Source organism: Mobula birostris, chromosome 2 (genome assembly GCF_030028105.1).
Source record: "Mobula birostris isolate sMobBir1 chromosome 2, sMobBir1.hap1, whole genome shotgun sequence".
NCBI classification, from domain to species: Eukaryota; Metazoa; Chordata; class Chondrichthyes; order Myliobatiformes; family Myliobatidae; genus Mobula; species Mobula birostris.
The window spans coordinates 94,939,126-94,954,783 of NC_092371.1; the positions used below are offsets into that span (position 1 = coordinate 94,939,126).

General features: G+C 43.2%; 1 protein-coding gene across 1 annotated transcript in view; it reads left to right on the forward strand.

Annotated features, from left to right (window-relative positions):
• top3b (DNA topoisomerase III beta) overlaps positions 1-15,658 on the forward strand; it is an 84,570-nt gene that overhangs the window by 22,796 nt on the left and 46,116 nt on the right. The window contains exons 3-6 of the mRNA XM_072245267.1: positions 993-1,099; positions 11,686-11,760; positions 13,097-13,293; positions 14,353-14,509. Of these exons, the coding sequence (XP_072101368.1) occupies positions 993-1,099; positions 11,686-11,760; positions 13,097-13,293; positions 14,353-14,509 (536 nt within the window). The remainder of the gene's footprint in view (positions 1-992; positions 1,100-11,685; positions 11,761-13,096; positions 13,294-14,352; positions 14,510-15,658) is intronic.

Genomic DNA, 15,658 nt, shown 5'->3' on the forward strand with positions numbered 1-15,658 from the left:
CGCTGGTGTGGATTGTCCAAACCTTGCTGATGTTGAGTGCAAGATTGTTGCAACACTACTCAACCAGCCAATCGACCTCACTCCTAGTGACGTTAGCAAATTTATAGATGGAGTTTGAGCTGTGCCAAGCCGCACAGTCATGGGAGTAGAGTAGTGAGCTAAGCACGCATCCTTGAGGCGCGCTATGTTGATTGTGAGCCAGAAGGAGATATTATTTCTGAAATGGACTGACTGTGGTCTCCTGATGAGGAAGTCAAGGATCCAGTTGCAGAGGAAAGTACAGAGGCCCAGGTTTAGAAACTTGTTGATAAGTTGTTCCTTGTTGTATATTAGTAAAACAGCAAAAAAACTTGTTCAAATATGAAAATGCTTGAAATGTTCATTTCAAATTTTATGCACAGTTCATTAATGATGCACATGCAAAGGGAAAATTCCAAAAGATTTACAACTGGAATTGAATATTATAGGAAGGTATACTTGTGATGTGACTTATTTTGATCAATGCCAACATACCCTGGCCATTGTAATATATTTGCAGATGAGATTCTGCAACAGGTTTGGGCAACAGGGAAGTAAATGATTTTTGTACTGGTGCATTGTTGCTTTCAAAGTTCAAGTTCAAAGTAAATTTATTATCAAAATATGTATATGTCACTATATGCTACCCTGAAATTCATTTTCTTGCTGGCATTCACAGTAGAGCAGAGAAATACAATCAAATCAATGAAAAACTACACACTAACAACCAATGTGCAAAAGAAGACAATCTGCAAATACTGATGATAATAATAAGTAAATAAATAATACTGAGAACATGAGTTGTAGAATCCTTGAAAGTGAGTCCATAGGTTGTGGAATCAATTCACAGTTGAGGTGAGTGAAGTTATCCATGAACCTGGTAGTGTGATTTAGTACTCTCTGATAATGGGATGATGGTGGATTATGTGGATTGCTTTAATCATAATTTATAACACTTTGTTTTTATTTTTCAGGAAAATATAACAATTGGGACAAAGTTGATCCAGCAGAACTTTTCAGCAAAGCACCGACAGAAAAGAAGGAAGCCAACCCCAAACTCAATATGGTGAAGTTTTTACAGGTGCTGAAACCAGCATTGAGCTTTTCAAATGGTTAATATATATGTACACCCAGTTTTGTCAAGTATATGAAAATACTTTGAATAATGTTTAAATACAGTTTGTTGTCAGTAAGTTCTGTAAGTTGCTGTAGAACTGTGCAGTGATTCATTTAATTAAGAAAGTTTTGCTCACTGTCCTAGTGAATGAAGTTTCTATTTATTCATAAGGATCAGGAGGAGAATGGAGACAATCAGTCCCTTGAGGCTACTCTGTTGTTCCATATCTGGGGATTGAATCTTGGTGGGACTGCCAATATCTTGCTCTCTCCCTATAATACTTCTGTCCCTTGCAATTCAGTAGACTTCAATCTTTGTGTTGGGCACGTGGCCAAGTGGTTAAGGCATTTGTCTGGTGATCTCAGGGTTGCTGGTTCGAGCCTCAGCTGTGGCAGCGTGTTTGTGTCCTTCAGCAAGGCACTTAATCACACATTGCTCTAGTGTCTGTGCGAGGAGTGGTACCCCACACAGACTTCCAATCTGCGCCTTGTAAGGCATGAAAATGCCCGACGCAGGCCTCTCATGGTCTGAGTCAACGTTCTCCCTCAACCTTTGCCTTTAATATTTTCATTGACACTACCACTGCACTCTGTGTTTGTGAATTATGAAGAGTTGTAACTCCCTGAGGAAAGAAATTCCTCTTCATTTCTATGTTAAGTGCATGGCTTTTTGTTTTGAAACAATTCATCTTTTGTTCTTAATTCCCCCACAAGGGACAAAAAGAACTTTCAACATCCATTTCCCCTCAGAATCTTAAACATTTCAGTGAAATCTCTCCTCTTTCTACTTACTCTAATGAACATAGACCCAATCTACTCAATTTTTCTTTGTACGTCAATTCCTCCATCACAGAAATGAACTCAATGTACCTTCTCTGCACCACCACTAAGGCAGGTGCTTCTTTCTTAAGTTTGAAGACCAAAATGTGTAGACAGTACTCCAGATGTGGTCTTACCAGTGCCCTGTAAAGTTTCATGATAGCTTTTATCCTCTGTACCCCTTGCAAAAAAGGCCAATGTTGCATTGTTCTTCCAAATTTTTTTTTATTATTCTTCTTTCCAAAGTGGCTAACCTCACTCTTTCCCACATTATTCCAACTTTTTGCCTACTCCAATAACTTGTGTGAGATTCACCTTTTTCTTCAAATGTTGGTTTCTATGCTTGTGTGACAACAAATCCAACCTTTGAGTTTATTGTCTTAAAGAAGTATAAGACTTCCTTTTCTGTTGCCTTTCTAGTTTCTTTAATGTATTATGAAAGTGCTCCCCATTGTGGGGGAAATAAACTTACAAGTTGATTTGCATGCAGCAAGCTTTCACAAGTAGCGATATAATAATAACTAGAATATGCTGATGGAGACATTAATGTTTTGCTAGAATATTCAGGATTGTTTAATATCATTTCCAGTACACAAATGTATGGCGAATGAAATAATTATTACTCTGGGTCAAAAAGCACACTTAGATAAAGAACACAATAATTAAAAATTGTAATAAATATAAATACATGATAGCTTATATGTGCATAAAGTGAGGCATGATACAGGAGTGTCAGTACATAAGGTGACTCTGACAGGAAATGATAAAGTAGTGGTGGGTTCGTGGGTGGAGGTGTTGATCAACTCTACTGCTTGGGGAAAGTAACTGTTTTTGAATCCGGTGGTCCTGGTGTGGATGCTATGTAGCCTCCTCCCTGACAAGAGAGGGACAAACAATCCATGAGCAGGGTGGATGGGATCCTTCATGATATTGCTGGCCTTTTTCTGGCACCTTTCTGTATATATGGCTGTGATGCAATGGACTGTTTTGACTAACAATTATAAAGCCTTCCTGTCCACCACAGCGCAGTTCTCACACTATGCAGAGATGTAGTATGCTTTCTACTGCGCATCTGTAGAGGGCTGTGAGTGTGAGACGTGGCTAAAGGATGCATGTCTCTGGGAGCTGAACGTCCAAGGATACACGGTGTATTGGAAGGATAGGAAGGTAGGCAGAGGGGGAGGCGTGGCTTTATTGGTAAGAAATGATATTAAATCATTAGAAAGAGGTGATATAGGATCGGAAGGTGCAGAATCTTTATGGGTTGAGCTAAGAAATTGCAAGGGTAAAAGGACCCTGATGGCAGTTATTTATGGGCCTCCAAACAGCTGCAGGGATGTGGACTACAAATTACAAAAGGAAATAGAAAAGGCTTGTCAGAAGGGCAGTGTTATGAAAATTGTGGGGGATTTTAACATGCGAGTGGATTGGGAAAATCAGGTCGGCACTGGATCTCAAGAGAGAGAATTTGTAGAATGTCTGCGAGATGGCTTTTAGAACAGCTTGTTGTTGAGCCCACTAGGGGATCAGCTGTACTGGATTGGGTATTGTGTAATGAACCGGAGGTGATTAGAGAGATTGAGGAGAAGGAACCCTTAGGAGACAGTGATCATAACATGATTAAGTTAACTGTGACATTTGAAAAAGAGAAGCCGAAATCCGATGTGTCGGTATTTCAGTGGAGTAAAGGAAATTACAGTGGCATGAGAGAGGAACTGGCCAAAGTTGACTGGAAAGGGACACTGGCGGGAAAGACGGCAGAGCAGCAGTGGCTGGAGTTTATGCGAGAAATGAGGAAGGTGCAAGACAGGTATATTCCAGAAAAGAAGAAATTTTCGAATGGAAAAAGGATGCAACCATGGTTGACAAGAGAAGTCAAAGCCAAAGTTAAAGCAAAGCAGAGGGCATACAAGGAAGCAAAAATTAGTGGGAAGACAGAGGATTGGGAAGTTTTTAAAACCTTACAAAAGGAAACTAAGAAGGTCATTAAGACAGAAAAGATTAACTATGAAAAGAAGCTAGCAAATAATATCAAAGAACTTAAAAGCTTTTTCAAGTATATAAAGGGTAAAAGACAGGTGAAAGTAGATATAGGACCGATAGAAAATGATGCTGGAGAAATTGTAATGGGAGATAAGGAGATGGCAGAGGAACTGAACGAGTATTTTGCATCAGTCTTCACTGAGGAAGACATCAGCAGTATACTGGACACTCAAGGGTGGCAGGGAAGAGAAGTGTGCGCAGTCACAATTACGACAGAGAAAGTACTCAGGAAGCTGAATAGTCTAAAGGTAGATAAACCACCCGGACCAGATGGAATGCACCTGCGTGTTCTGAAGGAAGTAGCTGTGGAGATTGCGGAGGCATTAGTGATGATCTTTCAAAAGTTGATAGATTCTGGCATGGTTCTGGAGGACTGGAAGATTGCAAATGTCACTCCGCTATTTAAGAAGGGGGCAAGGAAGCAAAAAAGAAATTATAGACCTGTTAGCTTGACATCGGTGGTTGGGAAGTTGTTGGAGTCGATTGTTAAGGATGAGGTTACAGAGTACCTGGAGGCATATGACAAGATAGGCAGAACTCAGCATGGATTCCTTAAAGGAAGATCCTGCCTGACAAACCTATTACAATTTTTTGAGGAAATTACTAGTAGGCTAGACAAGGGAGATGCAGTGGATGTTGTATATTTGGATTTTCAGAAGGCCTTTGACAAGGTGCCACACATGAGGCTACTTAACAAGATAAGAGCGCATGGAATTACGGGAAAGTTACATACGTGGGTAGAGTGTTGGCTGATTGGCAGGAAAAAGAGAGTGGGAATAAAGGGATCCTATTCTGGTTGGCTGCCAGTGGTGTTCCACAGGGGTCCGTGTTGGGGCCGCTTCTTTTTACATTGTACATCAACGATTTGGATTATGGAATAGATGGCTTTGTGGCTAAGTTTGCTGATGGTACGAAGATAGGTGGAGGGGCCGGTAGTGCTGAGGAAACGGAGAGTCTGCAGAGAGACTTGAATAGATTGGAAGAATGGGCAAAGAAGTGGCAAATGAAGTACAATGTTGGAAAGTGTATGGTTATGCGCTTTGGCAGAAGAAATTGTTACGTACCCCGTAACTGGGTTGCCAAACCAGCAGAAATGGATCATTCAGTTGGAGTCTGGCTTACTAGAACTAAGAAAGTTTTATTAAAGAAACAAGCAACACAGTAATCGAAAGGATAATAAATGCAACAGTTCAGCAATGATAAACACACATGTGCACAGAATTAAGATAACAGCATCAATCAAGCTCTATCGTTGTCTAGGGGTAAATGACCAAATTTCAAAGTGACACAAAAGTTCAGTCCAATTTAGTTCAGTTCACAGTAATCGTTGCCATGGCGATGGACAACGTGGGGGGGGAGGGAGAGAGAGAACGGGAACGATTGATCATTCAGACACGGCTTCCACTCACAGACCATCGATATTGCTCACAAGCAGCTTTCGGGCAGGTCCTTGGTGATGTCACCTGAGGTCACATCCTCCAGATGCGGTCGATCCTCTGCAGTGAACCCGGCACCCAAGCGAGGGTGGACACACACCGGGTTCCCGTTGATTGTACCTTTCCACCCTGTGCGTTTATGGCCCGGTACTTCCCACCGACTTGTGAGAGGCGCACCGCTTCCAGGGTCTCGTTACCTCGGGTGTCGTGTGTGTCGCCTTAGCGAACCTGTCCCTTTTTATCCCCCTGCTGGGGTATCGCCTGTCCATCACTTCAAACAGTTCAGGGTTCAAAGGGGGAGCCGCTCCAGACAGCTCTCTCTCCCGTCCCTTCATTACACATCTCCAGATCGCCTGTCCATCACTTCAAACAGTTCAGGGTTCAAAGGGAGAGCCGCTCCAGACAGCTCTCTCTCCCGTCCCTTCATTACACATCTCCAGACGCTGCCCCATTGTTTCTCATCTTTCCTTCCCCTGAGGACAGGTGGCAGACCACTTGCTGATGCCACTGATGCTAACCTAGGCCAGCAAACATCTTAATTTTATGTATATTCTCGTCACACTTCCCCCCTTTAAGGATTTTTACCGGGAGGTAAAAATTACAAACATGAATACATTATTTGATACACACACAAATATACATCTTTATCAGCTATTTGGCTAACACAGCGAGTTTGAAGTTGTCAACACCTTGACAGACAGTCATCACATTTTCTGTCCCTTTTATATGTGTTATTAATAATCCCTTAGACCAGGCTCCAACTCAGCAAACTTCATAGTGGCCAAAAACACTGATGAATTTCGATCAATGTAACCTCTCATTTGGTTTTGTCCCGGACCACAATAACAAGGGTCGTCCCATTCCGACTAAGTTTTCTCTCGCCAGGGCTTAGTAGGAGGGGGAGGGGTAGTAACCGCAGAGTTATTGCAAAACTTCCTACAGTACCCCACCATCTCCAAGAGCCTTCTGAGGGCCCTCTTGTCTGTCGGGGTTGGGAGGTCAGCGATAGCCTGCACTGTAGCTTGCATCGCTGCCAGCTGCTCCTGTGTCACCACAATTCCCAGGTAAGTGACCCTTGTGTGGCCGAATTCATTTTTTTCAAGGTTCACTATCAAGCTGGCTTCAGACAGCCGTATTAAATTGCCAATACACACCTCTGTGTTCGTCAGCCCTTTAGTCACTGAATTACTCATTATGTATGGATGTTGTTTGCTAGGCTGGCCTATTGTAACAGACATCACCCAACGTCCCAGTTCTTTGCATCGCCTCGGGACAATCAACCACACAGGTGCGAGTCGTTTAATTACTCCTAAAGAGTCGCTTTGTTCGGGGATTAAGGGAGAGACCTTATCAGTAGACCTGACCAAAACAATAGCCTTCTCCCATCTGATCGATCCCATACTAATCTTTTCAAAATGGTTTTTTTCTCTTATCAGGGGTCCCTAGCTTCATTGATTTCCACGTTAACACCGACTAGGTTTGTTAGCATATCAAAAGCCTGTGACCGTCTCAGTTCGCGTCGGTCATGATCAATAACATCCTTCCTCCTGAGCAGTCGGTAAACCTCTTTCATGATTCCACCAAGTGTTTCCTCCAGCACCGCAAAATGTCCACAGGGGGGTACCTCATGGGCCATGTTAAAAACCTCATCCCCATGACCCTTTTGCACCACCCCCCACTCCTCATCTGCAGGTACTGTACTTGATTTCCCTTTTTTTCCTTAGCACTTCCTCCTCCACACAATAGCCTACTAGTTCCCTTGTCAAAGCTGTGTCAGAGAGAGTTGTCTCTGCCGAAACCATCAGCCCCTCGTCTCGCTCCTGCGTCTGCACAAATTCTTTCCTGGCTACTGCTACGTCTGTCCCAGCTCCCTCACTGCCTTGTCTCACTACACTCTTTCTTTTCATTTTCTACCCTCTTCTCATACAGGGTTGGCAGAAACGTTTCAGCTAAATTCACTACCGCGGTCCCGTGATGAACCTGTCAGTCCATGAGCGGGGCCTCAATGCTGGCAGGCTGACCTGTCAATCTCACGGCTGGGGACAGGATTCCCCCGGCGATGTCATTACTGAGCAAGACTTCTACGCCTTTCATCGGTAATTCGGACCTCACCCCGATCGTGACTAGTCCAGAGACCAGGTTGCTTTGTAAGTGTATCTGGTGCAAAGGGACTGACTCTGTCCCTTCCCCAACACCTTTGACCTCTACCTCCCCAGTCTGAGTCTCTGAGCTAAACTCTAATACACTCTTCAGTATTAGTGACTGACACGCCCCTGTGTCTCTCCAGATCTGCACTGGAACTGGTTTTAACCCCTCCTTCACTGACACCAATCCGGCCGAGATAAACCTCTCGCGCCCTTCCTGAACTTTGGCAGACCTGACCGTCCCTAGCGATTCGCTTAACAGCTCGATACAGCCATTCAAAATTTCCGCTTTTCCTTTCCCCGTCTCCTTCCTTGGGGCAAAGCACCTGGACGCAAAGTGTCCGGCTTTCCCACAATTATAACAGACGACCCCAGGGGCCTTCCTACCAGACTGCTCCCGGTCTACTTTATCCTTCTCACTAGTCCCCGGCTTACTTTCTGACTTTTCTGGCGGACTCTCCCCACCGTCCTGACTACCCTTCTGGTAGCCTTTACTCGGGGCAAACTTCATTTTATGCGTCAACGCATACCCATCCGCTAACTTAGCAGTTTCGGCTAACGTGGCTGCCTCTTTCTCATCGAGGTAGGGTCTCATACCCTCAGGGACACAACCTTTAAACTGCTCAATCAGAATCAGTTGCAGCAGTCTGTCATAATCCCCCTCTACCCCCTCCGAGGCGCACCAACGCTCACAATATGTCTGCATCTCACGGGCAAACTCCAAATACGTGCGGTCCCACTGCTTCCTCGCATTCCGGAACCTCTGCCGTTATGCCTCCGGGACCAACTCATAAATCCTGAGGATGGCCTCTTTTACCACCTCATACCTCTGGGCATCTTCCGGGGACAAAGCGGAGTAAGCTTCTTGGGCTTTCCCTTTCAGTACACTCTGAAGTAACACAGCCCACTTATCCCTCAGCCATTCCTGACTTATAGCCACTTCTTCGAAATGGAGAAAGTACCGATCCACGTCGGTATTGTCAAATGGAACCAGCCTAACCTCCTGGGTCGCCCGGAACCCTCCACCTTGGTTCGGCACGAGTCCCTGCTCAGACCTTATCTTTAACTTCTCCAGCTCAAATTCCCTTTCCCTCTGTTTCCCTCTCTCTTCTCGCTCCCATTGCCTCTCTTTCTCCTCTCTCTCCAACTGTCTTTCTCTCTCTTTCTCTTCTCTCTCCAACTGTCGTACCCGGAACTCGTGCTCGAGTCTCAGTTTTTCAAGCTGCACCTGTACCGCGTCTCCAGCAGGTTTTTCAATAGACACCACCCCCAGCTCGCCTTGGGGAAACACACCCTTAGATACATAGTGCTCTACGATAGCTCTGTGTATCTCCTCTCTCCTCATTGTCGACTTCACCTTAGCAAGATTCAACCGTTTGGCCACAGCTACCAATTCCAATCTCCTGGCATCCTCTAATGCCTCCAAGGTCGGCGCCTTTATAAATTCCTCAGCCTCCATTTCTGCTGTTTGTCTTTTCTTTCTTTTGGGAATTTTAACCCAATCAATTTACTCCGTCCCAAATTTAGCGTTCAAAATCGCGGACGAGAACCCCACTTATGTTACGTACCCCGTAACTGGGTTGCCAAACCAGCAGAAATGGATCACTCAGTTGGAGTCTGGATTACTAGAACTAAGAAAGTTTTATTAAAGAAACAAGCAACACAGTAATCGAAAGGATAATAAATGCAACAGTTCAGCAATGATAAACACACATGTACACAGAATTAAGATAACAGCATCAATCAAGCTCTATCGTTGTCTAGGGGTAAATGACCAAATTTCAAAGTGACACAAAAGTTCAGTCCAATTTAGTTCAGTTCGCAGTAATCGTTGCCATGGCGATGGACAACGTGGGGGGGAGGGAGAGAGAGAACGGGAACGACTGATCATTCAGACACGGCTTCCACTCACAGACCGTCGATATTGCTCACAAGCAGCTTTCGGGCAGGTCCTTGGTGATGTCACCTGAGGTCACCGACTGTGACCCCTCCTCCAGATGCGGTCGATCCTCTGCAGTGAACCCGGCACCCAAGCGAGAGTGGACACACACCGGGTTCCCGTTGATCGTACCTTTCCACCCTGTGCGTTTAAGGTCTGGTACTTCCCACCGACTCGTGAGAGGCGCACCGCTTCCAGGGTCTCGTTACCTCGGGTGTCGTGGGTGTCGTGTGTGTCGACTTAGCGAATCTGTCCCTTTTTATCCCCCTGCTGGGGTATCGCCTGTCCATCACTTCAAACAGTTCAGGGTTCAAAGGGGGAGCCGCTCCAGACAGCTCTCTCTCCTGTCCCTTCATTACACATCTCCAGATCGCCTGTCCATCACTTCAAACAGTTCAGGGTTCAAAGGGGGAGCCGCTCCAGACAGCTCTCTCTCCCGTCCCTTCATTACACATCTCCAGACGCTGCCCCATTGTTCTGCATCTCTCCTTCCCGAGGACAGGTGGCAGACCACTTGCTGATGCCACTGATGCTAACCCAGGCCAGCAAACATCTTAATTTTATGTGTATTCTCGTCACAAAATAAACAGGCAGACTAATATTTAAATGGGGAAAGAATTCAAAGTTCTGAGATGCAACGGGACTTGGGAGTCCTTGTACAGGATACCCTTAAGGCTAACCTCCAGGTTGAGTCGGTAGTGAAGAAGGCGAATGCAATGTTGGCATTCATTTCTAGAGGAATAGAGTATAGGTGCAGGGATGTGATGTTGAGGCTCTATAAGGCGCTGGTGAGACCTCACTTGGAGTACTGTGGGCAGTTTTGGTCTCCTTATTTAAGAAAGGATGTGCTCTGACGTTGGAGAGGGTACAGAGAAGATTCACTAGAATGATTCCGGGAATGAGAGGGTTAACATATGAGGAACGTTTGTCCACTCTTGGACTGTATTCCTTGGAGTTTCGAAGAATAAGGGGAAACCTTATAGAAACATTTCGAGTGTTGAAAGGCATGGACAGAGTGGATGCGGCAAAGTTGTTTCCCATGATGGGGGAGTCTAGTACGAGAGGGCATGACTTAAGGATTGAAGGGCGTCCATTCAGAACAGAAACGCGAAGAAATTTTGTTCGCCAGAGGCTGGTGAATCTATGGAATTTGTTGCCACAGGCAGCAGTAGAGGCCAAGTCATTGTGTGTATTTAAGGCAGAGATTGATAGGTATCTGAGTAGCCAGGGCATCAAAGGTTATGGTGAGAAAGCGGGGGAGTGGGACTAAATGGGAGAATGGATCAGCTCATGATAAAATGGCGGAGCAGACTCGAGGGGCCGAATGGCCGACTTCTGCTCCTTTGTCTTATGGTCTTATGGTCTATTGATGTGTTGTCCAGCTCTTTTCAGCCTCTTCAGAAAGTAGAGACTTCGGTGAGCTTTCCTGATTGTGTAGGATTCATTCTGGGGTCATGAAAGGTTGTTGAGATGTGCACTCCCAGGAGTCTGAAAATGCTCGCAGTTTCTACTGCTGTGCTGCCAGTGTAAAGAGGGGTGTGAGTGATGTCAGTTCTCCTCCAGTCGATTACCATTTCCTTTGTCTTGTTGATATTGAGGAAGAGGTTATGTGCCTGGCACCAGGCCTCAGCCTCTTCCACCTCCTCTCTGTAGGCAGTCTCATTGTGATGAGTCCCACAGCTGTTGTGTGACTGGCGAACTTGACAATGTGAACGCTCGGGTCACGCAGTTGTGTGTAAGCAGTGGGCTCAGCACACAGTCCTGAGGGGCCCCTATGTTGAGGATGATGGGGAAGGAGGAGAGGTGTGCATCCTTACTATGTGAGGTCTGTTGGTTTGGATGTCCAACACTGGTTGTATAGTGGTGTATTTAGACTGAGAGGTAGAAATTTGTTCACCAAGGTCTTCGTGGGGCAATGATTTTGAACGTCAAACTGAAAATCAGAAACAGCATTCTGATACAAGTGTCCCTGTTTTTACAGTGTGTAAGGGTCAGATGCATGACAGATACAATGATTTTTTAAATGGTACCAAGAATCCTTTATGTCCATCAAACTGGAGCTCACTCTTAGCTTCTCATCGTGAGGGTAGAAGTCTCCTTAGTATTAGACCAAAGCGTCAGTTTGTGTAATTAGTCCCATTTATTCACACAGTTGCTTTTTTCTGAGCAGGTAGAAGGACGAGGCATTGACTACATTGTCCTCTGGCTGGATTGTGACAAGGAAGGAGAAAACATCTGCTTTGAGGTACAATTTTTTTTTAATCCTGTGTTTCATGTCACGTAAGAGACAGTTCCTTGTGCATTTCCTGTGTTTTGGTAGACAAGGATGGCCATTGCAATTTATGGTACAAAAAGAAATTCTTGTCATTAGAAATAATTTAGACATAAAGACTTGGAGTTTGAGGAGACTGAAAATGATAGCTAACTAGCTTCAGAATAGTCTACTTGCAAGATGCTTCAGGGTTCTGAAGTTTTTTTCCAATACGTTTGCTTGTTAATCATTGTTCTTTTGGATTCATTGTGACATCTGTTAGTATTGAATTTCAGGCAGTTGGCTGTGAAAATTTACAGTATGAAAATCAACATAGTCTTAAGTTTAATAAAACTAGATTTCTTTGAGGAATATATACACATAAATGCCGCTATATTCAGGAAGTAACATTTTTTCTAGAAAACTCTTCTTTAAAAAGTTAACTGAACAAGATATGCTTATTTTCTAAATATGCATGATTATTGATGCAAGAATTATATGTACTTCCTGTTCCAAAGGTTTTGAATGGCTTTAATACATTGACAATCAAGCCAAAGGTCAGAAGAAAGTCTTCCAAAATAAAAATTTTTATTTTGACCAATGTTTGATGTTGAGAAGGTACTGATCTAAAATAGCATGAAACTCACTGTGGTGCTGAAGAAGTATATTGGTCTGATAATGGAACACTATCAAACCTAGCCTTTGAATTGTCAATAGAATAGCCCTAGTGCCTATGAATCTAGTAATTGTTTTCATCTAAGTAATGACTAGCAGCGTAGAGTACCATTCAGACACAAAAGACACAACTCCTGAAGCTATCTGAGTGGATTCTCTAAATTTTCCTTGGTTTTGATTAATGCCAGGTGTTCCCTGACTATAGCAATATTGCAGATGCAGGATAAAATGTCCTTTGAGAAGAGTCATTCTTATTATGACTTAAAAAACCCAATTCAGTGTTTTCATGGTGTTATATATGCCACCTAGTAACTTAATGGAGTTAATTCAAGTGTGTCTGAGCAAACATTTGGAACGAAATCTTAAATCTCGAAACATTTTCTTTTTTAATATTTCTTGGAAATGCCAGTTTCAAAAACCGTGACCTGCACAGTGCACGGAACCAATGTATGTGCACTAGCTCTTCAGAATGTCCAGGAGTGTTTTCCTTGTTTGCCATTTAGAAGTAACAATTCCCCAAGGGAAATAAAGAGCATTATTGCAAGGTGCTCTGTCTGTTGTTTCAGAAAATCATAGAGCATTTGGCATATCTTCCAAAAGGAAGTATTGTTTTACATTCAGACTTGCAATGTGGTATGTTTTTGTGTTCATTTAGGTACTGGATGCCGTTAAACCTGTTATGAACATTCTCCATGGAAATGAAAGGGTGATATATCGTGCAAAGTTCAGTGCTATAACGGACAGTGACATTAGCAAAGCCATGAACCATTTGGGAGAACCTAATCGGAATGAAGCACTGTCAGTTGATGCGCGTCAGGAGCTTGACCTGAGAGTGGGTTGTGCTTTTACAAGGTACAGTATGTACAGTGTTCAGAAACACCAAGCCTAATGTTCAGCCAGCATCTTACAGATACTGAAGAAGTAGATTGGCCTGATAATGGAACATCATCAAACCAAAGCCTTTGACTTGTCAATAAATAATCCAAAAGAATAACCCTAGTGCCTATGAGTCTAGTTTTCATACAATATAACCTGAAGTCAGTGTGAACTTTGGTATAATATTGCTTCCTTGGGAAGTTCTCTTGTTGCTTCAATTAATCATCCTCCACAATAAACGCCATTTATTCTCTGACAATACTGCCTTTTCTTTGACACTATTGCTCAATTAGTTCATAAACTTTTACAGAAAAAAAGGTTCTAATAATTCTAGCAATAGCTTTGAATTTCATTTTGTTTTGTAAAAGTAAAATTTCACTGTCAGACGAGAGAAGTAGCTACAGTAAAATTTTCAATAATCCGGTGTCTAGCTGTATGGAAATCCTGATGATTTGGCTCATTAACCTTAAGTGTGAGCAGAGAGCCTGTAACGTGGTTTCAGAAATTGGTGATGCGCACTTGAATCGCAGAATAATGATCATTTCAGCTTAATTATTGGTGTCTACTTCCAAAGTGAGCATACAGGAACAAATGTGTGTTTAGGGGTTCCTCATACAGTTTACTGTTATACATTTAGAGGAACTGTAAAAGATGTCCTTTCTTTTTTAAACCAGGCTGACATACTTACTATTTTCCTGTACTCTGACACCACCTCCGCACCTTGGGAAGGTTGCACTTTTGTGTTATTTCCTCTTCCTACATCAGTCAACCAACTAGGATGCAGGTCACCTGGACAACTGGCCTGCCCATCAATTGTCTCTCCATCCATTACCTCTACATTTGGTGCTTCTACTGGTATTTTATCAACAGAAATAAGTCTCTTTGGGATATTGTTTTTGCAAAAAAAAAACCCTTTTTGTATTTGAAAGACCATATGCACAGATAGGTTTTTACGATGAACTTTAATTACCCTTAAAAGGGCACAAAGCTATTATTTTCCAGTAAGTGACCGACATTTTCACTGTTGTTTTTCAGGTTTCAGACTAAATATTTTCAGGGTAAATATGGGAATTTGGACAGTTCTCTCATCTCATTTGGACCCTGTCAGACGCCCACTCTTGGTTTCTGTGTAGAGAGACATGACAAGATCCAGTCCTTCAAGCCTGAGACGTACTGGGTTCTGCAAGCAAAGGTTTGTGATAAAGTTGTAGTGTATGTAGCTTGGAGACAGGCCCTTCAACACACCAAGTTCTTGCTAACCATTAAGTATAAACCATGATATAGTAATCCTTTTTGCTTTAGAAGGCTGTTAATACTCTGATTCTTTAGAGGGGAGGTGATTGTAAATTTGAGAGACTAGATTTGCACTCCAGATAGCATCCTCAATCTGCTGCAGAGCGGTGGCTGTGAGGCCATATGGCAGTGGCAGTCCGTGTTCCATCTTGAAGTTGGAGTTGTTCACTGTTTTATCTGTGTTCATATGGAGTATTCTGATGTGAATGCCGTGGATATTACAGACTTTGATCTACATTAATGAGACTCCAGCAAGTTTTGAATGTGATAATCACGTTTATAAAGCTTCCAGAAATGAAACATTTTTATTTACAGAGAGTAAATGAGGTTTGTAATGTGGAGTGTCCATTGCCTGGATAGCACTATCTTTAGAAAATAGCTGGATCTCATTCATAGTTACTTGCCATTCATGGTACATACATATGCATTATGTCCTGCCGAAGGGTCTCGGCCCAAAACGTTGACTGTACTTTTTTCTATAGATGCTGCCTGCCCTGTTGAGTTCCTCCAGCATTTTGTGTGTTTTGCTTGGATTTCCAGCATCTGCAGATATTCTCTTGTTTGTGAACACATAAATTTGCCTTATTCTTAAATAATAAACAAGAAGCTGCCTTAGTATGATGGATTGGAACATCCTACTTTCATCAGCTTCTAGATGAGTGCTGCAACCCTTTCCTTCTGGGAGTTTTCTCTTACCACAGGTCATTGTGCAGAACAGCTTGGAGCATCCTGCTCTTTTGCCAGCACAGTGCATCCGGACAGCTTCACAGTATCGGCTGGGTTTGAGCACAGTTCTGCTGGCTGCAGGGTATAAGAGCACCTTCTTGTTGAGTGTTGAGCTTAGAAGTGTTCTATTGGTTGCAGTATTTAAACATAAACATTATATTACTAACACTTCAATTTTTTGAATCATGAGATTTCGGACTCATACTCCATAATAGGATCTTAACCCAGGATGTTGCTCCTGCTCTTTATTTTTTCTGTGAAAACATTACACGAAGAACATATCTACCTTCTCAGCTAGAGGGAGATGCGACAAAACTTGTTA